This window comes from Sparassis crispa, assembly GCF_003851025.1.
Source record: "Sparassis crispa DNA, contig_000006F, whole genome shotgun sequence".
Classification (NCBI taxonomy): Eukaryota; Fungi; Basidiomycota; class Agaricomycetes; order Polyporales; family Sparassidaceae; genus Sparassis; species Sparassis crispa.
Window position 1 is genome coordinate 562,922 of NW_020939753.1, and position 19,606 is coordinate 582,527.

The following is a 19,606-nucleotide window of genomic DNA, read 5'->3' on the forward strand; positions in this document are numbered from 1 at the left end:
ACTTGCTGAGTCAGATCATCCACGTGATGATGCCTATTTTTGGGCACGCCTTACCGCCTCGTGTCTCCCGCATCGCATCGTCCATGTGCATACAACTGAGATCTACGTCGAGTCACTGGCAGACCTTGCAGATTCGCCGCTACATCTCAGTCGCAATGAGTGCACCTTCGGTTACGTTCACGTTTGTGAGTACATAGTTGAGAGCAACAAAGGTGTCTGATCAAGGATGTATAGATCAGACATGGAGAATCGACGGACAATCTGGTTTGTAGCAGTAGCAGGCGAGAGAACGAAAATATTCTGACATCAGTTCACAGCGCAGCGTGTGGGCTGGATGGAAGGACTCACCTCTATCTAACCATGGTAAGCACAGGTTACTTACAATGAAAGTAACCGAGAACGACTCTGCACGACAGGAATGAATGCAAGTCTAGCGTGCTTGGGTGACGCACACACACTTGACCGCTGAAGCCACATCTGTCCACAGCAAGCGAAGGAAATGGGGAAATCACTCTCTCATGTTCGTTTCGCTGCCATTCATACTTCTCCGCTGAAACGCGCTCTGTGGACTGCCGAAGCACTTCGCCAAGTCCAGAGTGAGCCGAAACCCCCACTAACCACGTCACTCCTCCTACGTGAACAACACTGGGGTATTGCAGAAGGGAAGCCGTGGATTATGGAATTCCTTCCCGGCGTGACGCTAGAACAACACTATGAACGTGGAGTATACCCTGTATTGCACGGCCGAGGACAGAAATTCCCCGAAGGCGAGAGCCTGGATGACTTGGCAGCGAGAGCCAACGTAGCCATCGAAGAAATTATCATGCCGCACATTCGCGCCGCGGCACGGTCAGGGAAGAAAGGGATCCATGTTGCGATCGTGAGCCACGGGCTCTGTATTAGTGAAATTATCCTAGCATTGCTTAAGAGGGATGGGAGCGGGACTGTCCACGAGCGTCACTACAGAGGTCTATTGAATACTGCTTGGTCAAGAGTAACGGTAGATGTTGACGTACGTACATCTCCCCCTGCTTTGTCAGGTGCTAATGTAGGTGGCCAGGGCGCACAAGATAGCGAAGCACTCGAGTTTTCCGATGAAGACACTCCGATTTTGCATATGCGCGTCACTGAAATCAATCGTCACGAACATCTCGACAACGTAGAGGTAGGCTATGCTTGGCTTCTTCTAGAACTTCATTAATGGCAGTATAGAAACGACAGAAGGGAGGGATAGGCAGTTCAGAGTATGACCCGAAGCAGCAAGATATACGTGCATTCTTCGGAGGCGGGGGAACGAAAGCTCAGCCTCCGGAAGAGGGTCGTAGTGTGAGTAATGCCAGAGATGAGGCTGATGAAGATCTTCAGTAGAATTGAACTCGCTACTCTCATCGGACCGTGCAAGATACGGGCATACAGGAGTGAAATGTCTGTAGACCGGGACATGCCTCAATTGGCGCGACGGATCGAGTTGAAAGCAGGAACTCACGTCTCGAACTTGTCGGCCATTCTATGCAACCTCTACTCCCCTCATACACGCGACCCGTAAGGTAGTAGCTTGTTGAGTGTCGCAGTTTGTGAGCCATGAGAGTAAGCGGTTTGTGACAGCGCATTTTTCCGCGCAGAACTCTTGCGAGTGTTCAAATGCTGATGTCCGGCTTTGGGCTGGACGCAAAGTTATGCATGAATATCAAGGGAGGAAACCAGGAGGTCATGCTAACTCGTTTGAAAAGGCCTGAAGGCAGGGACCGCCATCGTTTCTTGGCTCCTTGATGTGTCTTCAACTTCGGATACTGGAGGACAGCAGACGTGGACAACATGCGCGTTGTCGACAATAATCTGAGAGGACATAGCGACAGCATTGTGAGCATAGCGCAGAGTAGCTAGCAAGCCGCTGAGCGCTGAGGAGGAAAACAGCTTCCGGATTTGGCGTCGCGCAATGGGCGTCTATTACATACCTATCTTGCCGTTCAGAGCGGCGAAGTCGTTGCACTCTCAACTTCTCTATTCGAACCTTGATAACGATTGCTGATATGGACCACAACCCTCAAGATGACGCCGACCGTGTATGCTTTCTATGGAGCTTCTGCGATGTCTGGAGCTGAATATTCCTGTAGATACGCCTCAAGCGGTTAGCGAAGCTGCAGTCTGCACCCCCAACGCCCGCGGCGTCGTCTTCCTCGACCCCTGCTCGCGCCAATACCCCTCCTCCGAAGCCTAAGGTGGTGCAGCCCGCACCCCAGAGAAGACCTACGGAGCTGCTTGTCGCGCCTTCGTATCTGCCACCTAAGAAGAAGAGCCCTGCTACCCCGGCGCACCTCGATTTACCCACCTGGGAGAATGAAGCAGTTGGATACGTCTTCAATGTTACTCTCAGCGTGAGTGGAAGAAAGTGTGCTGTATTGCGTTCTGCTTGATGTCATCAAATTTTCAGGAAGATGTGGCGGAGAAGAGTAGCTGGGAGATTGTTTGGCTTAAACACCTCGCCATTGAGCTTGAATCAGAAGACCCAAGTTAGTGCCCCTTGTACACTTGTCCTCACACTTGCATAATGCTTTTTGTCAGACCTACCCAAGCCCATCTCTCTAAGCGGCGACATTGCAGATCGTCTGTTGATCTCTCGCCTCGAGCTAGACCCTCAGGGAATGTCGTAAGTACCATCTGACACTTCCTACGCAGATATGTGAAATCAGTACTATAGAGATGACCTTGGATATCTCTCCGTTATTGCCTCATTGCCTCCGCAACAGACGGTGTTTGAGTATCTCGTTGGCTGCTGGAAACGACTGAACACCACGAGGAGTGCGTTGCTCAAGAAAGTCCGCTCTATCTCTTGCTTGCATTCGTATGGGAAGCATGTCTCACTCTTTTGTCGCAGAGCTACCCGCCAGTAGAGAGACAGAAGGCACTGAACGTCCTAGAGAAACTGCGGGATTTAGTAATTAGCTATGCCGGCCTGACGTTGCAAGAACCAGAGATGTTCCCTCAGCCCACTAAGTAAGTCAATACTGCTAGGTTGAAGTCGAGTATGCTGTGTATTGACCACACACTAGTCGAGCAATCGGTCCGCCTGAGTTAGTCGCTCCATTACTTTCTCTGTCTTCTTTGTCAGCTCCTCTGCTGTCCCACACGACGTCGTCGTCCGTGACACTTGGACCCTCTGACATCGAGCAGTTCCTGCAAGACCTTGCTAAAAGGTTCGAGCCGGACAACGAAATTGATGGCGTTCTCGGACCGGTCGTGTCCCAGCTATGTTTCCATGAGTCGCTCTTTCGACCTGAAGGCCTTGCTGGCGGCGATGCAAGCTGGCGCGGGGTGATCAGTGGATTGGAGGCGCTGGTCAGCATCAAGAGCGTGGCATTAATGATTACTCGGTTGCCCCAATGGAATCCTGTACAAGCTACCGCTCCCATCTTTGAACGAGTAAGTTTCTTGGGGCCTCTTTTACGGTTGGGAGTGTTTGAGAGAGAATGGGTGAGTCGGTGTAGTGTTGTGCACGTTCTCTGAGCCTGATGGCTATCGTATGACAATCACAGCCCACCATCGCGAACACGTATTACTCGAAGCCAAAAGACCGCTCTCCAACTGACATAGAGTCAGCGACGGCAAGTCTCCGAGGGACACTCAAGAGTTTGCAGGTATGCTCCACGATCCGTTGTTCCATTTCTATCATACATATTATAGCCAGTCATCTTTGTTCCAAATTTTCAACAACCTGGTCCGTGCTTCGCCGGAGTCTCGTGAAGCGGTCCTTCAGTATTTTGCTCGTGTTATCTCTTTGAACGTGAAGCGAGCGGGAATGCAGGTAGGATTATTTATAAAATCGCCATCCTACAGTTTTGAATTTGGAGTGCTTGCAAGGTCGAACCGGAGACGGTTGCTTCAGATTGCTTCATGGTCAACTTACAGTCGATCATGTTCCGCTTTTGCGAACCGTTCATGGATGCAAACTATACGAAGGTATGAAGAGCAGCCTCGTATTGGCTTCCTCTTGATGAGCTTGGTTGGCAACTAGATGGACCGGATTGACTCTGCGTACTACGCACATTCGGTTCGTGTTGACGTCAAGGAAGAGACACGTATCAACGCAACAAGCGATGAAGCAGAGAAATGGCGTCAAAGCAATGAAGCACCGGGTATGCTTTCGTCCTTACATTGGCTGCACGAGCGTGCTCATCAGCGTTGGAACAGCCATACCGCCCAACTTTATTTCGGACATATTCTATCTCACGCTCGCGATGAACCATTATGGCTACCAAAAGACTGTTTCGACATTCGATGATTTGGCGAAGCAGTACGACGAGATCAATAGACATTTGGAGATGCTCGAAGGAGATGGTTCATGGAGGGGCGTAAGTATCATATACCGCGAGCACCCGATTTGGACTCTGATTCACTTTCCTGCAGACGCCGTTCCAAGCTCGCACTGAAGCGGCTATCAATGCAGTGAAGGTCTGTGCTGCATCCCAGGATACCTCGCCGAGTTTAGCGATTGCTCAGATTGCGTTGCGAAATTAACAGGTTGAGCAAGACAAAATTCTTACCCAGCAGCTTGCATATCAGGCCCAGCTGGCAGATCCGGAACTCGTGTTCCGATCAGTCAGCTTTACCAATTTTGTTTCCACTTATTTGATCCACCAAGTTGACCGCAAGCATCTGCATCCGAACCCTCTTGTGGAGTAACGGTCATCCTCGCTGAAGCTTCAGCAAAAACACTGACGAAAATTGTAGATTACCGTTGCCGAAGGAAGTTCCAGTTTCATTCAGGATCTTGCCGGAATACCTGGTGGAAGATGTGATTGATTATTATCTTTATGTCGTCCGGTACGTGCTGCTTGTCTTAAGGTATTGGTTTAGAACTCATGCGAACCTTGCGCCAGCCAAAGTCCGGACAGCCTCGAGTTGTCGGGCAAGAATGAGATACTCATATGGTCATTGACATTCTTGACGTCTACCTGGTATATCAAGAATCCCTTCTTGAAGGCGAAGATCATTGAGGTGACTACTTGTTGAGCCTACGTTACGAGTTAATCTCAGGTGAAAACAGGTCTTGTTCTATGCATCGCTTAGTTGGAGTGGGCGTCGTAGTATCCTCGACGCAACCCTGAACTCTCACCCCATGGCCTTGAGATACTTGATACCTGCATTGATACATTTCTACATCGGTACGTGCCCCCTCGTACTGTACATTTTACAGCGACACATCATTACCGTGAGCAGAAGTGGAGCAAACTGGAGCAAGCTCCCAATTCTACGACAAATTTAGTGCGTATCTCAGCCGTTGACGCTTGTTTGGTGAGTTAATTGATTCCTTTCATGGCAGACTCTCGGTAAGCGATTATATATTTCATTTCAACGAATTACTCTAATGGTGGAGCAGCCGCAGCATTGCGTATCTGTTCAGAATTATTTGGAATAACCCAGTACATCGTGAGGCACTCATGAACGAGACGAAGTACGCTATCTATCTTTCGACGACGTCTTGCGCTCACCTATCTTTTAGAAACAATATGGAGCAATTTATTCGCTTCGTAAATCTCATGATCAACGACGTGACCTACCTGTTGGACGAGTCGTTGAGTGAATTGGCCAAGATTCATGAAATTCAGACAGAGATGGAAGACGCTGCTACTTTCGCCTCAAAGCCGCAGCAGTATCGCAGGGAGCGAGAGCAGGCCTTGCGGGGACTCGAGCGTCAAGCTTCGGGCTATGTCCAACTCGGTAATTCAACAGTTGGTTTGCTAAAGACTTTTACCGGAGAAACCAAAGCGCCTTTTATGGTTCCGGAGATTGTAGACCGCCTTGCTGCCATGCTGGACTACAACCTGGACGCTTTGGCTGGCCCCAGATGCCAGGATCTAATAGTGAAGAACCCGGACAAATACAAGTTTAACCCAAAGCAGCTTTTGAGCGATATCCTGCAAGTCTTCTTGAACCTGAGCGATCAAGGAGAGTTCGTCAGGGCCGTTGCTGGGGATGGCCGTAGCTATCGGAAGGAGCTCTTTGAGCGTGCAGCCGGGATTGCGAAGAAGAGAGTGTTGAAGAGTGATACGGAGATCGAGAAATTACTGCTGTTCGTTCTGAAGGTCGAGGAGACGAAGGCAACGCTGGAAGCGGAGGAAGATCTGGGTGAAATTCCCGATGAATTCCTCGGTATGTGGTTTTTGACTCTGTCCAACATCGACTGACGACCCTTCCAGATCCGCTGATGTACACTCTTATGCGCGATCCGGTGACTTTGCCGTCCTCGAGAGTGGTTGTCGACCGCGCTACAATCAAATCACACTTGTTGTCTGATTCGAAGGACCCCTTCAACCGGGTGCCTCTCCTTCTCGAGGACGTGGTACCGAGTACGTTGCATTGACGTGACCTCAGCTGATACTGAAAGTTGATCCAGACGTCGAGCTGAAGCAACGCATAGAGGCATTTTTGGCTGAGAGGCTGAACAAGAACACTGCATTTGACAAGCCGGCGGAAGAAATTGTTAAAATGGATGTGTCGGACTCCTAGATGTGGACATTCAACTGTTGTAACATACTATAACTAGTAGCCATCTGTAATCCTAGCACTGCTACCACATAACTCGACCTTTGAAGTTCGGAAAAGGTCGCGAGTGCGCTGATGGCAATCTATGCAACAATTCGGGCCGGATGCAAAACAATATCCACAACTTCCGAAACACGCTTCTCAACTGAGGACCCAATGCAAACGCACAACATGGTGTGAACAGCACCATAGGCCACAATAGACAGAAGCCCGCAGACTGGCAAATCACTTCTTTTTTCTCTTACCGCGAGCACCAGCTGTGGACCCACCTCGTCCCCTGCTTGCTCCACTACCTCTGCGAGTATATTTAGTCGTCTTCCGCGTCGTTTTTGTGGTAGTCGATGGGACTATAGCAGAGTTGGTGGATGCCACACCTGCAGTAATCGGGAGCACATACCTGGAGATGGTTCACGCATCTCTACATCCTCATCTTCCGCGGACTGTGAGCCCCCATCTGTCCCAGTTGCATAACTCTCTCGCGGGGTGGGGTTAATACTCTCGTCTCCGCTCTCCTGCGTGAGTGCACTGCTGTCGCTGTCTCCTCCTACTAGGCCAGCCATATTTCTCAGCTTGGTCTTTGCCCTTTTGGATTGACGCGCGCCCCCTGCCGATTTGTCGTGATGCGATGATGACGGTCCAGGCGACGACGAAGGGATGGAAGCTGTTGCTCGCATTCGTCTTTTGGAGATGAGGGAATCAATAGACGCATCGGGAGGGAGGGTATATTCATATCTGAAGAAAGGATGTATTGCAAGGTTCTCAGAAGGAGAAGGAGAAGGGACGGGTACTGCAGGGGAGCTGCTTTCTCCTGGGACGTCATAACCATCTGCTTCCTGAAACGAAGAGTGAACAAGTAGACGGGACACAGACAGGCAGACTCACGATGTTCTCCAAGATTTCCAAGTCATAGCACCTCCGCAGCTTTGCCCAAATATCGTCGACAGGGACGAGTCGACCGGTGTCCGCGTAGATGGAGTTGCGGATGGTGAGAACGTGGAAGTGACGATGGATTCCGACCGGTCTTGCACGCGTCACCGCGCGGAAAAGGGCTATTTCCCCCTCGACAGAGTCGAGAAAGTCAAATTCTTCACTGCCTCCATGAATGTTGACCTCGTCGACGTCCATGATGAGGAAGGAGGGCGTCGAGATCGGTTCAAGCTTGAACATCACTGGCAGACGCCGCCAAGTCGCCAGCCTGCCACTGCGGCCATGTATGGAAGGGGAGAAGGATGGCAGTTTCCACCTCTCAGGCTGTTGTTGTTCCACAGCGACGACTGACCGCTAGATGGCTACTTCCCAAATACCTGCTATAAACAAATCTAGTGTCATGTTTTCACGGTGAAGTCTCTCCGAGTTGACTGTAACCGCGACCGCATACATTCCACCTGATACGTGGACTCAGTACTGGTATCGCAGTATCTCAGCTACGGACAACATGTGGAGGCTCTTCAGTTGTTTCATAGGAAATGCTGGTTAGCGGTCGAGCAACGGCGAAACTCAAGATTGTACATACATGGATGCTGCACAGTGGATGTGTGTGCTCAGCTACAACCTCCACTGGTTGCCATGGGCGACTTGGCGCGTCGCGCGACCCTTCTTATGTTCCTACTTTATAGTGAGTCGCTAGCTGTTCGCGGTTACTCAGCCTTGTGAACGGGTTGTGAATTTTGCTTATCCATCTGCTCCTGCTTCGTTTGTTTTCCTCTCGTGTTGGTTGAACATCGATTTGACTGGAACTCCGACGCCACAACACCAACACGACACTTCCGATCTGAACCTTGACTTGGGCCACTTCCACCTTTCCCTCATTCATACCAACGCAAACCACCACCACACACTGGGGGTTGTTCTTTGCAGAACACGCAAGCAAATCCAGTAACGAGTCATTCCTCGCGACCCATACTCCTTACTTTCTGCTATGGCTTCTGTTGAGAAGTCCACAATCAGTGGCCCTAGGCCTCTAAGATCCCGAACCCTTCCTTTGAGGCTCTGCGGACAGGCTACTTGGGATGTCAATTCCAATCTTACCGCCGTAACGCACGGGTTTTCAAGAGTCCGCTGCTCCCTCGTCTATCGAAACTTCGACAACCTGTCGGAAGCCGCGGCTTCACTTTCGAAGGCTATCACTCGCACCCTCGATTTCTCGGGTCATGGCCGTTCCTCCGTGGCCGCCACGTCAGGGTTTCACTCCGCACATAATGGATTGGTGTTTGCGTGTGAGTTGCTGCAGTCCCATCTCAGCACACTGCATCAGGATCTGGACGGGGAAGCGCTGGACATCGCGTTGTCCAGAGCTTCTCAATTGCTGGATGCAACCATGCTTAACTACAGGGGCTTCTTGCGTGCAGTGGAGATGAACAATTTGCAGGTTTTCTCATCCAATGACGTGCAGGCTATCGTGCATCGCGAATCGGTGGAGCAGAACGCTGCTGCAAGTGTACCAAAGTCTCGGAGAAAGAGTGTGCTTTCACGTCTACGCACATTCTCGCTTAGTTGTATGCTCTCGGAGCTCGTCAGCCCGTTGGACGTACTGAATGGCCGTTCTACGGCGTCCGCTATTACGTTGGTCGAGCCGTCGCCCATGTCTATCAAGAGCCGACAAACTTCTTTTCGAGCTAAATGTGGCGACACGAAGAATGCGTCATACAACTCCGATATTACATTGGACTTGGAATATATACGCCAGATGCTTCTGTCTAATGCTTCTTCTGACTTGCATCCAGAAGAGACCATGGACGTCGTTCGAAATGCGGACGGCTCAATTTCCCTGGCCACATTTTCAGAGCTCATCCATATGGCTACCGACCAACGAGAATTTTTGAAAGGTTACCTGGCTGACCTCGTTGATGTGCTCTTTCTATACTTCCGCTCGTTTGCAACCCCAGAGAAATTCTTCGAAATGCTGTTGGAGCGTTACCACGGGAAGGCTGCTTCGGCCTTGGGACAGGAGGACCTACCCCGCTGGAACCAGGATCACAATTTCTCGAAAGTTCAAGTCACTTCCTTGATCTACATGTGGCTCAAGTTTTACTGGAAACCAACAACAGATGAGTGCGTCCGACAGCGGATCATCGAGTTTTCCCACGATTCGATCGCCTCAGACACAGATATTCCCTTACAATTGGTCAAGCTGGTGACGAGCACCATTTGTGAATGCTCTCCCGGCAGGACTGGACATGAAGGGGGCCGCTGGTTGGAGAAGGAGATAACTAGGACGGAGACGGCTGCAGGGACATTCCCGCCTACGGATTTTCAGGCGCGACTGCAGTATCTGGAAACCTTCGGTACGGACGACACATCTCTAGTTAACGCACGATACTTTCTCGGGACTGGGGGTGCGGAGGAGATTGCACGTCATCTGACCATACTGGAGTCGGAGTTATTCCACACGTTCGTACCAGAGGATCTGATCAACTTCGCCGATCGTGGATTACAGTCAAAACTTGTAGCCTGGCGGAAGTTCTCAGATGCTCTTTCGTTGTGGGTCCGGGACTGCATTCTCGAACACAGCGGTGCTGCTGATCGTGCACGGTTGCTAGAGATGTTCGTTACCATAGCCCAGGTATTTAAACGTGTTATCTCCGTCGAACAAGGTCCTAACTCTCATTACACTATAGGACTGCAAAACGATGCGGAACTTCAGTTCGGCACAGATCATTGTTGTGGCTTTGCGGAGTAGCTGTATATCGCGTTTGCAACAGACAGCGAAGGTGCCATATTTCCGTGTGGTTCTGGTGTTTCGTGGCTTGACGATCTGAATCATGCTTCAGGCAGTGTCGCAGCGTTGTCGTGACGTCTATCAGGAGTTGGAAGAATTCTTCGATTCTTCCAAGAACTGGAGCCCTTGTCGTACGGAATTAGTGCAAAACCTGCCCGCCGTACCATTAGCTAGTAAGGACGAGCTTGTCGGCATTCCTGCTTTTGATTATCCAGAGTCTTATCCTTTGCAGTGATCTTCGTAAAGGATATCATCCATTGTCGGGACGGGCTTCCTCGTATCATGTCCACTGTTGGAACCTCTTCCAAGCCCAGCCAAGAATATATTCCTCTGAACTATTACCGTCAGATGACTAAGATTGTTCGCGGTAAGTAATCTGAAAGTACCAGATGACATGCGTTCTAATAGAAGTGAATCAGGCCTTGAAAAGTGTTATGGTTCATACAAGTTGCAGCGTTCGGAGTTTCTTTACGGCTGGCTCAAGCACAACATCGCGAGGCTGCAGCAAGACAGCTACAGCACTCACGAAGGACGTCTGGTACAGAAGAGGTACTTTCTTAATGAGAATGCCAAGATTGCCGGATGTTTCTGACCTTTCTCCCAGCCTACTTCTAGAGCCCAAGTCCTTGACACCCTCCCTCATCTGAATCATCCTGCATCGTGATTCGTTAATGTCCAGTCTTACTGCTATGATATTCACGCGTCTTCGCCATCAATTCGCAGGTCCACCAGCTCTACGTGCTCACGCTCGTTACTCAAATATCCTCTGTATCCTGAATATTTCAATACATTGCTTTGTATTTGCTTTGTCTATCTGAAGAACTATCATTGCCGATTTGAATGCTATGCCGTGCTTGATTGGAACCATCCCGCTCATCTATTTCGCAACATTTCCCTCCCTGCGGGGAGTCCCGTTCATCGTATCATGTGGGCCGTACGTACTGTACATACTGCAACTGCACTTGTTGAACGTTGAGCTTGATTCATTTTGATTCGTGAGTATGCAAATTCCCGAAGCCTGCATCACTACGAAAAATGACAATTAGTAATTGTTGGTCAAGCGTCAGCTTCACAGCCGATCTCGCGCGCGATTCAGATTATATGCTCAAACTAATTGCGTTCTCGCTGAGCTGTCGGTTTACTGCACCAACAAACGAATTGCACGACCTGAAGTAAAGAGGGTTATCCATATGCTGGGCTGATACTTCAGGTCTTGAAATAGCATAACGCATATACATGACGATGATACTTTGCCCGACACCGCGAGCAACAAACGTGGTCCTCACCTGCGAACCTGCGAACCCTCCGGTACCAAACTCAGAAGTTTAATCCCCCCGGGCAGCTTCAATCCGTCTGCGAGCAACCTGTCTCCTGTTTAGCCCAGCGAATGATGATGTCGCAACAACGTCCTTGTCCTTGCTCCGCTCGACCTCAGAATCTGTTGCCGAGAGGATGATCTCGACATGGCAAGGGTGACCCTGGTAGGGGTTGATACGACCATGGGCACGGTACGTACGGCGGCGGGTTTTCTGAGAGAGTATAGAATACTCAGTCAATGAATAAACAACAGGGCAAACCGTAATGGCTCACAGGAGCTTGCTGGACGACGATGTTCTTGATGTAGAGATCCTCCAGCTCGAGGTTTTTTGCGTCGGCGTTTGATTCAGCGTTCTTCAGTAGACGAAGGATAAACTTCACCGACTTCTCCGGCCAGCGACCTTAGGAATCCAGTTCACAGCTCGGATAGGATACCCGGGTCATATCGCGTACCTTGCGTCGTCTTAAACTGCTTTGCCTGGCTTGCACGCCCAACGCCACCAGAGAATCGTCGGAAGGGAATGACTTGCTTGTGGTCTGAAACGTCACTAAGGTATGCGTATGCCTTGGTCAACTTGTAACCTGCATGATTACATGCGCTTCAACACCTAGTCAGATACAAAGCCACAAACAGACAGACCAGTGAGGGCAGCCGCAACTTCGCGCATGTTCTTGAAGTGTGTCCGGAGGTACTCTCCGCGAGCGCGCGAAGCTGGATTAGTGGAAGATAAGCACTCTTTAAACGCGATGTGCAGACAACTCTTGGGACCAACTTTTCTCGGGGTTGGTAGCGAGTGCGGCGGCGGCGTAACGAACTACATACGATCTGAGGTCAACAAGCAATCTCCAGAACATGTAACTGCGACACGCACCCATCTTGTAATCCGGAGTGTGACGTGCGCGGTTCGTACAATCTTCCGGTAGAGGTGAGTGTGGCTGAACTTTGGCAACCACAACTAGCAAGTACAAGGAGATATCCGAGAGATCTTCTCACGCAGGAGATAAGATAGCAAACCATCTTCCGGACTTCCACCTCAGGGACCTTCTCCTACTAGTGAGCAAACGGTGAGTTCTTGAGGCGTCTTCCTTCCTAACGTTTGAATCCCTTCGTCAAGCAGCGTTTCCGCTTATGCGGCCATACGACAGGAGGACTGGCAGGCTTTATCGTCTTGTCAGAGGTGCTGAGCACACTCCCTTCAGGCTGGACATAGCTGATTGTCAACGACCCGCACTTTCCAACGCCGTTCAGCAGAAGAATACGTTAGCTGCTGTGCTAGGTTATCCGGCAGAGTCAATGGCTCGCAGGGTAGCGACGTTTAACGTTGTCTGCGTGGCTTTGGCAGTTGTCTGTCTGTTCATCCTAGCTCCTACCTGTGGCTTGACTGGTTTATTCCGCGAACACATCCTTGCTTCTGAATCATTCAACCCGGATGCACTTAGCACTGTCTGCCCTCAGACGTCGCCCATCTCCCCCTTTGGCCACTCCGCTTTGTTGGCTGCCCTCGAGGAGGAGTATGCGACAACTGACTTTCAGCTGGAGGCATATGAAAGCCTTGGAGGTGCTATACGCATTCCGTATGTTGTTTAGATCTGTACCAACTATGTATCACATATTGAATCTCCGAAGGACTGTTGCATATGATGACTTGAAACCTCCTGGACAGGACTCGCGATGGGAAATATTCAGCGAGTTACATGCCTACCTAAAAACCCGTTTTCCTTTAGTGTGCGTTACATGCTAGATTGCTCCTTTACTTGTGCCAATCATGCTTGATTAGCCATACGAGATTACTAAAGGAGGAAGTCAATGTCTATGCCTTGGTTTATCATTGGCAGGGGACAGATGATTCTCTGAAGCCCATGCTCTTGACGGCACACCAAGGCGTGTACACCCATCTGCTACCATAGACTTTTGCTCAATATCTCAGACCTCCATTCTCAGATGTAGTCCCCGTTGAACCACTAACGCTTGACTCCTGGGTTCATCCTCCTTTCTCCGGTCTTTACGATGGTAATGTATCACAAGTCAGAAATGCGATGAATGTCTCTAATTCGTTCAACCAATGAAGGTGAATGGATCTGGGGTCGTGGCAGCTGCGATGATAAACCGGGTCTTATTGGTAGCTTGTAAGCTCTGTGTTCTCTGTCCATCAAGTCTACTAATCGTTATCAGGACTGCGATAGAGAAGCTTCTTGAGAAAGGATTCCAACCGACAAGGACAGTTGTGCTTGCGTATGGCATAGATGAAGAACGTGGTGGAATCTCCGTACGTCTTCGTCCTCCCCGCTGTCTGTTTTATTGTCTCATAACAGATAGGGTGCTACCGCTATAAGGGACTATCTCTTGGTTACGTATGGCGAGAATGCCTTCTCAATTCTCGTGGACGAAGGCGGTCAGTGTGCCCTATGAGCCGTATTACATATCTATCTGATGCAACTGGTTGACAGGAGGGTACAGTGAGGAAAATGGCGTAATGATCGCGAGCCCATCTGTAGCAGAGAAGGGAAAATTCGATGTTCACATGGAAATCACTACTCCTGGAGGACACTCAAGCATTCCACCTCCTCACACCGTACGTTCACGTATGTAACACGACCTACACTGTCTCACTAACATGTTGGAATGCAACAGAGCATCGGCATACTTGCTGCCTTAATTAAGCAGATTGAAGTCAATCCCCACACACCTCAGATCCGGCGGAATGCCACATACTACCAGTCTCTCCAGTGCCGGGCTGCGTATGACCCAGGACTTCCGAAGAAAATCAGACAGCTCGTCAGAAAGTCCACGAAGGACGATAAGGCACTGCGGGCTCTCGAGGCTGAGTTGGCACACACAGATCGCTCATTTGGAGCGATGGCTGGGACGACTCAGGCGGTCGACATCATTCACGGTGGCGTAAAGACGAACGCGCTCCCTGAAAATGCATTCCTCATCATGAATCACAGAATCGATTTGTCGAGGTCTGTATCATATTTACCGCTCCGTTACTTGGGCCATATTGTCACATGCTGAGAACCTGCGACTTCTAGCTCAGTTGCTGACCTCAAAGCCCGCGTTGCGAACGTCGTTGTGCCTCTGGCGCAGAGCTTCAATTTGTCCGTCGACGCCTTTGGTGTACAGTATGGGGACGTGGAGCGAGGGGCTGCCTTCGGCCATCTTGCTATCTCAGATGCCTTCGGAACTGCGCTGGAACCAGCTCCAGTCACTCCGACTGTTGGCAGTAGACCTTACGAGCTACTCTCTGGCACGATCATGGGTGCATTGGGATCTTCTAACCGCACAGGTTACACTGATAAAGTCTTTATTGCTCCTGGGATGTCCACTGGTATGTCTGATCATTCAATAATTTCGGGCAGGCTGTTGACATATCCATCATGCGCCTAGGAAATACAGGTGAACATCAATAATGGTAGTCCCTGTATCTGTTCTGATTTGTTTCCCAGATACCAAGCATTACTGGAAGTTGACTAGACACATCTTCCGTTATGGGCATATGAACCATGCGGACTTGTATAATGGTGCACATACTATTAACGAAGGTATCTTGTTATTTTGATCTTTAGGTGTGGTTGTTGGCTTACGTGTACTTCAGCTTCGAGAGCAGAGGGCTTTCTGGAAGTGATTAGATTCTTCACTTGGCTCATTCTGAACGGAGATGAATCGTCCCTCCTTGAGTGATAGAGCAGGAGTCGAGATCATCAGCCGCTATGTAGTATTTAGACTTTGTACATGCCGAAATGTGTTCATGTCGAACCGTACTGTTTCCCCAGTTGTTAATCCATATGAGCCCAAGTAGACCTTACGATCAGCGGCATTTCGATGGAGTTCACCAACAAAACCGGGAAAATATTATATAAGGTTACACCGATTACATCGGGGTAGCAGGTGTTGTGTAAGTTACAAAGGACTAGTAACATTCACGCCCAAATTGTAGTCAAAGTAACCCAGGGAAATGTTTGCTCACCAAGTTATGAAGTCGGAAGAATTTCTAGAGAACGTTCTAAGGGACCCCCGAATACCACACCAAATGCAAGCATTAACGCAGAGCTTTCGTCCAGGCCCTCACGGCGAAAAGATCCGAAGCCATTTCGAGACAATGTCTGAGGCAAGTCTGAGGCTAATCTCGATACCACGACTACCGTCCGCAGACAATTCTCGCCACCCTCACTCGCGTATAACTTCGCAGTCTCTCCCGGTTCAATAGCATCGGAGTTCCGTCCAGACGCAAATTCGGTGAACTCGACGGGCTGCGGGGCGCCCCAGCGGATGAGGATGTTGCGGGAGCTGATGTCGCGCACTACGATGCCACGTTTTGTGGTTTCGTAGAGGCACAACAACCATCCGTCCATCTAGTGATATTCCAGCTTGAGCGAAACCACGCTGCAGTTAACACTCAAGGCATCAAGCTCACTATTTGCCAGACCTCGTCGCGGCAGTCCGACCGGCGACGAACTCCATGACATGGGCCGTGGGAGAGTTGTACCTGCAACATAAGAGTGAGAAATGAATACCGAGACAGTGAAAAATGACAAATGGACCTTGAACCATCCGAAAGACCAGGGGATCTCCTTTCCTGCTCGGACAGTCATTGCCAGAATTCTAAGCATAACAAAAGCATATCGTATCCTGAAGAGCGCTCATATGTTGGTAATCGCCAGCCTCAGACCGTGCCATCTCAGCGCCCGTCCATTTCAGCGCAGCGCCCATATACCATTTCATCCACGAGTGAGGCGATCTCGCCTCGTCAAATGAGTCAGGGGGAAGGAAGGTGCTCTCCAGAAATATCTTGATCACTACAGTCGCTTCGGTGGCGGACTTGATCGCAGTAGGGTATGACCCTTCCAGCCTCATTGTCGCTCGCCAAACTTGCCCACGCACGGCCGTTCCTATCCAGAGGGGGTTTGTCAAAGTGATCATGATGTCGGCGAAGGCTTCGTAGAACGCTGTGCAATACATCATCTCTGGCAGCGCACGATACCGGTAGAAGAGACTCAAAATAAATATTGTTCCATGCGAAGCTTGACGGACACCAGCACCCGACGATTTTTAAGGGGTACCGACGGGCATTTTCGATGTATTCGTGTGAGGCTTTACAATGACGGTAGAGAGGCTCGGCCAGCTCCTTGTACTGTGCTTGGTTTTGAGGGTAGTCGAAGAAACCGTCGTCGACTAGAGGAGGCGTGGGCCATGCGGGGCAGTAGAGCAGCAAGCTCGAGGGAGGTCCATTTGAGATAGGGCAGCAGCGATGGAGCCTATTTCGAATTCGCTGGTCGATCGCTTGTTTATGTCTGTGTAGGCGTATTTATGTTGCATCGGTACCTGTTTGCGCAAATCCTTCAAGATCCTCAGGCACGGACCCGGGCGCGCATCCTACTTATCATATTCACCTTTGTTACTTCACTGTACGGCCGCAACGTTAGTGACGTTTATGAACGGCCATAATCCAAGAACATTAATAGCCCGAGAAAGTCTGAAGACGTCTCAAGATTTTCCTACGCCAATAATGGTACATTTTGCGCTGTATTAAAGGTGAATTCTGTCGCCGGTAGATGACCTGAGAGAAGCAGGACGGTCTCGTAACGAGCCACTCCAACTCCGTGCGCTGACAATATACAACTCCACATCGCTGACTGTACGTCTTCCAGATTCGCTGTCATGAGCCTGATCTTGTTCCCTGAGGCAGTCATAAAAAGACGACGGCGACTCGGACTGCCTGCCTGGCTTATACACAGCCTCAGCTGCACGCACTTCCTTCGACAATGTCCACCACTGCTAGTGCGCGTGCAGAAAAACTTCTCGCCATTGTGGATCTTGTAGTAAATGCCGCTCAGGTGGTGATACAAGAGTGGACAAAGGAGGACGCTACTGACGGTCGAAACACCCTCCCGGCGTCCGTAGATCTCTTCAAGGCCCAGCGCACCATCTTGGCTGCCTGCGGCTCCTTCACTGAAATTTTACAAGTGCCCCAGAGACGCATCCTAGAAGTTGCGAACCAATACTTTGAGGCTCGGGCGTTGCACATCGCGGTCGAGCATCGTGTCGCCCGTCACCTTGCCAAGGTCGACCAGGCTGTAGGAATGCCCATCTCTGAGCTCAGCAAGGCCACAGGTCTCCACCCGGAAAAGCTTTGTGAGCTGTCTTTCCCTTGATGGTCGCGACCAGTGACTAACGACTGCGTTTAGCGCGCATCATGCGGGCCCTCTGCTCCATGCACATCTTCGCCGAAGTTCAAGACGGATCTTTCGCCAACAACACCGTCAGCGCGGCACTCGCCACCAACGAGGCCCTTGAAGCACATGTCCTCTTAGTGTGAGTAATCTGCTATCATTGCTAACTCTAGCTGACCGTGCTTAGGGCTTGGGTTTATCATCCGGCCTCGGCAAAGCTGCTGGAGATTGTCGGTGATCCTGTAAAGGGTTGGTCCAATTCTGCGACCGATTCCGCTTTCCAGGAGGGACATGGAACCAAGCTATCTTTCTGGGACTGGCTCGAAGAAGGAATTATACAGCCCGACGGTTGCGTCAAACCGCGGCCCGCCCTGGAACAGTTCACTGTCTCAATGGCTAATAATAGTGGCCTCCTCGGAACCCCGCCCTTCTACTGTAAGCCATAGTTGCCGCTGTGGTTTTCCAGCCATTGATATTGCTTGTGATACTGGCAGACTTTCCATGGGAATCGCTCAGCTCTGCAACAATGGTTGATGTAGGCGGTGGCGTTGGTATGTTTCATATTAATGTAGGACGAGCTTGACTATGATACGGTATATGGACAGGTGGAATGAGTTTCGATCTCTGCAATCACTTCCCACTCCTCAATTTCGTCGTCCAGGATCGCCCTGCCGTAATCGAGAAGGCTGAGCCAGTGTGGCTGCGCGAACGGCCAGAAGCGCTCAAAGCTGGCCGCGTTAAATTCATGCCCCACGACTTCTTCACGGAGAACCCCGTGAAGGGCGCCGACGTGTACCTCCTGCGCCACATCCTGTAAGCATTCTGTACCCTGTCCGGCCTCTCAGCTCTGCTTAGCATCGCAACAGCCACGATTGGGAAGACGACCGCTGCGTCGACATCCTCTCCGCCCTCCGCTCCGTGCTCTCCCCGCACTCGCGCGTGCTCGTGGTTGACTTGGTGATGAACACGACGCTGGGCTGCCCCGAGATACCGTCCGCGCCGTTTCCGCTTCTTGCAAACTACGGCACTTCTATCCGCTTCGCTCACGAGTCTGACCTGAAGATGATGTCCCTGGTCAATGGCGCGGAGCGCGTCCCGGGCGATGTCCTGTCGATCGCTCAGCGGGCGGGGCTCGAAGTCACCCGCATCTGGGAGTGCCCCGGAGACTGCGTCATTGAGATGCGGTTGCCGACCGTGAGACAGTAGAGAGAGCCAGGTTTCTGTTGAATCAATTAGATGGAGATGGGCATTGGCCCGTCAACTTTCTTCTTCAGCCCGTGTACGAATACATTGTGGGTCATTGCACTTTGAGTCTTTGATTGTAGAAATAGTTACAGGGTGCACGAAGTCGTTATATTGGTTGTCGGGCCTTGATGGGGAATGAGTCCACGCCAAGGTCACGTACATAAACATCAAAGGCATGTACTTACCTTCCGTAGACCAAGCGCAAGTAGCCAGTTGTCGGGTGACGGCGCTGTGTGCCTGGAGTACTTTGTACGAAGTTGCGTTGAATCGCCGCTATCACCGCTGAACGCTGCGCATCTCGTCCATCCGGCAGAACAGCACAACCAGATCACAGAGCCTGATAGTTAACAATTAGCAAGAGCCAGGTTCGTAGAAACACAGCGAGGCACGCAAGAGGCACGACACGGGAATCCCGCTGTTCCACGCGATCGAGATTCGCCCAAGTGATGCATAACAGTACTAGTCTAGGAAAAGAAGTGACGCGCCCGCGCCGGAGGTCCAGCTTCGTCCATCGTGCGCTCGCGTTCAGAAGTGCCGTGTCTCAACGTTGAGGGTTGGGTGGACGCCACCGGTAGCTGGGCGAGGACGCGGGGCAAGGTCGAGCCGCGGGAG

At 50.7% G+C, this 19,606-nt stretch overlaps 9 protein-coding genes across 9 annotated transcripts; 5 read left to right on the forward strand and 4 right to left on the reverse strand.

The window, feature by feature from the left end:
* Positions 1-155: 155 nt before the first annotated feature.
* On the forward strand, positions 156-1,368 carry SCP_0702140 (hypothetical protein; the record flags this gene model as incomplete). The annotated part of the gene is made up of 7 exons (XM_027760140.1): positions 156-185; positions 235-264; positions 318-363; positions 417-424; positions 488-1,012; positions 1,061-1,165; positions 1,213-1,368. 7 exons carry the CDS (start codon positions 156-158, stop codon positions 1,366-1,368), a joined length of 900 nt encoding a protein of 299 aa, XP_027615941.1.
* A 159-nt stretch (positions 1,369-1,527) lies between these two features.
* On the reverse strand, positions 1,528-1,817 carry SCP_0702150 (Putative mitochondrial ribosomal protein new15; the record flags this gene model as incomplete). The annotated part of the gene is made up of 2 exons (XM_027760141.1): positions 1,528-1,662; positions 1,719-1,817. 2 exons carry the CDS (start codon positions 1,815-1,817, stop codon positions 1,528-1,530), a joined length of 234 nt encoding a protein of 77 aa, XP_027615942.1.
* Positions 1,818-2,030: 213 nt separating this feature from the next.
* Positions 2,031-6,507, forward strand: SCP_0702160 (Ubiquitin conjugation factor E4; the record flags this gene model as incomplete). The annotated part of the gene is made up of 23 exons (XM_027760142.1): positions 2,031-2,063; positions 2,115-2,375; positions 2,432-2,510; positions 2,563-2,647; positions 2,699-2,816; positions 2,876-2,994; positions 3,051-3,471; positions 3,534-3,635; positions 3,686-3,802; positions 3,859-3,957; positions 4,013-4,133; positions 4,189-4,349; positions 4,405-4,449; positions 4,519-4,676; positions 4,729-4,821; positions 4,878-4,995; positions 5,045-5,162; positions 5,218-5,262; positions 5,321-5,327; positions 5,378-5,452; positions 5,501-6,150; positions 6,198-6,347; positions 6,395-6,507. 23 exons carry the CDS (start codon positions 2,031-2,033, stop codon positions 6,505-6,507), a joined length of 3,288 nt encoding a protein of 1,095 aa, XP_027615943.1.
* Positions 6,508-6,768: 261 nt separating this feature from the next.
* On the reverse strand, positions 6,769-7,710 carry SCP_0702170 (hypothetical protein; the record flags this gene model as incomplete). The annotated part of the gene is made up of 3 exons (XM_027760143.1): positions 6,769-6,890; positions 6,941-7,376; positions 7,426-7,710. 3 exons carry the CDS (start codon positions 7,708-7,710, stop codon positions 6,769-6,771), a joined length of 843 nt encoding a protein of 280 aa, XP_027615944.1.
* A 751-nt stretch (positions 7,711-8,461) lies between these two features.
* Positions 8,462-10,908, forward strand: SCP_0702180 (ras GEF; the record flags this gene model as incomplete). The annotated part of the gene is made up of 6 exons (XM_027760144.1): positions 8,462-10,105; positions 10,161-10,253; positions 10,314-10,434; positions 10,494-10,628; positions 10,681-10,810; positions 10,866-10,908. The coding sequence occupies 6 exons, from the start codon at positions 8,462-8,464 to the stop codon at positions 10,906-10,908; spliced, it is 2,166 nt and encodes a 721-aa protein (XP_027615945.1).
* Positions 10,909-11,586: 678 nt separating this feature from the next.
* Positions 11,587-12,454, reverse strand: SCP_0702190 (60S ribosomal protein; the record flags this gene model as incomplete). The annotated part of the gene is made up of 6 exons (XM_027760145.1): positions 11,587-11,790; positions 11,852-11,979; positions 12,032-12,160; positions 12,219-12,290; positions 12,352-12,393; positions 12,451-12,454. 6 exons carry the CDS (start codon positions 12,452-12,454, stop codon positions 11,587-11,589), a joined length of 579 nt encoding a protein of 192 aa, XP_027615946.1.
* A 418-nt stretch (positions 12,455-12,872) lies between these two features.
* Positions 12,873-15,260, forward strand: SCP_0702200 (Carboxypeptidase S; the record flags this gene model as incomplete). The annotated part of the gene is made up of 12 exons (XM_027760146.1): positions 12,873-13,153; positions 13,206-13,304; positions 13,357-13,460; positions 13,521-13,589; positions 13,648-13,705; positions 13,752-13,845; positions 13,896-13,971; positions 14,027-14,151; positions 14,211-14,542; positions 14,612-14,907; positions 15,026-15,121; positions 15,175-15,260. The coding sequence occupies 12 exons, from the start codon at positions 12,873-12,875 to the stop codon at positions 15,258-15,260; spliced, it is 1,716 nt and encodes a 571-aa protein (XP_027615947.1).
* A 290-nt stretch (positions 15,261-15,550) lies between these two features.
* SCP_0702210 (hypothetical protein) lies at positions 15,551-16,171 on the reverse strand (the record flags this gene model as incomplete). The annotated part of the gene is made up of 3 exons (XM_027760147.1): positions 15,551-15,931; positions 15,994-16,065; positions 16,121-16,171. 3 exons carry the CDS (start codon positions 16,169-16,171, stop codon positions 15,551-15,553), a joined length of 504 nt encoding a protein of 167 aa, XP_027615948.1.
* Positions 16,172-17,237: 1,066 nt separating this feature from the next.
* On the forward strand, positions 17,238-18,955 carry SCP_0702220 (O-methyltransferase gedA; the record flags this gene model as incomplete). The annotated part of the gene is made up of 7 exons (XM_027760148.1): positions 17,238-17,357; positions 17,414-17,711; positions 17,765-17,891; positions 17,937-18,184; positions 18,244-18,300; positions 18,355-18,562; positions 18,616-18,955. 7 exons carry the CDS (start codon positions 17,238-17,240, stop codon positions 18,953-18,955), a joined length of 1,398 nt encoding a protein of 465 aa, XP_027615949.1.
* Positions 18,956-19,606: the final 651 nt, after the last annotated feature.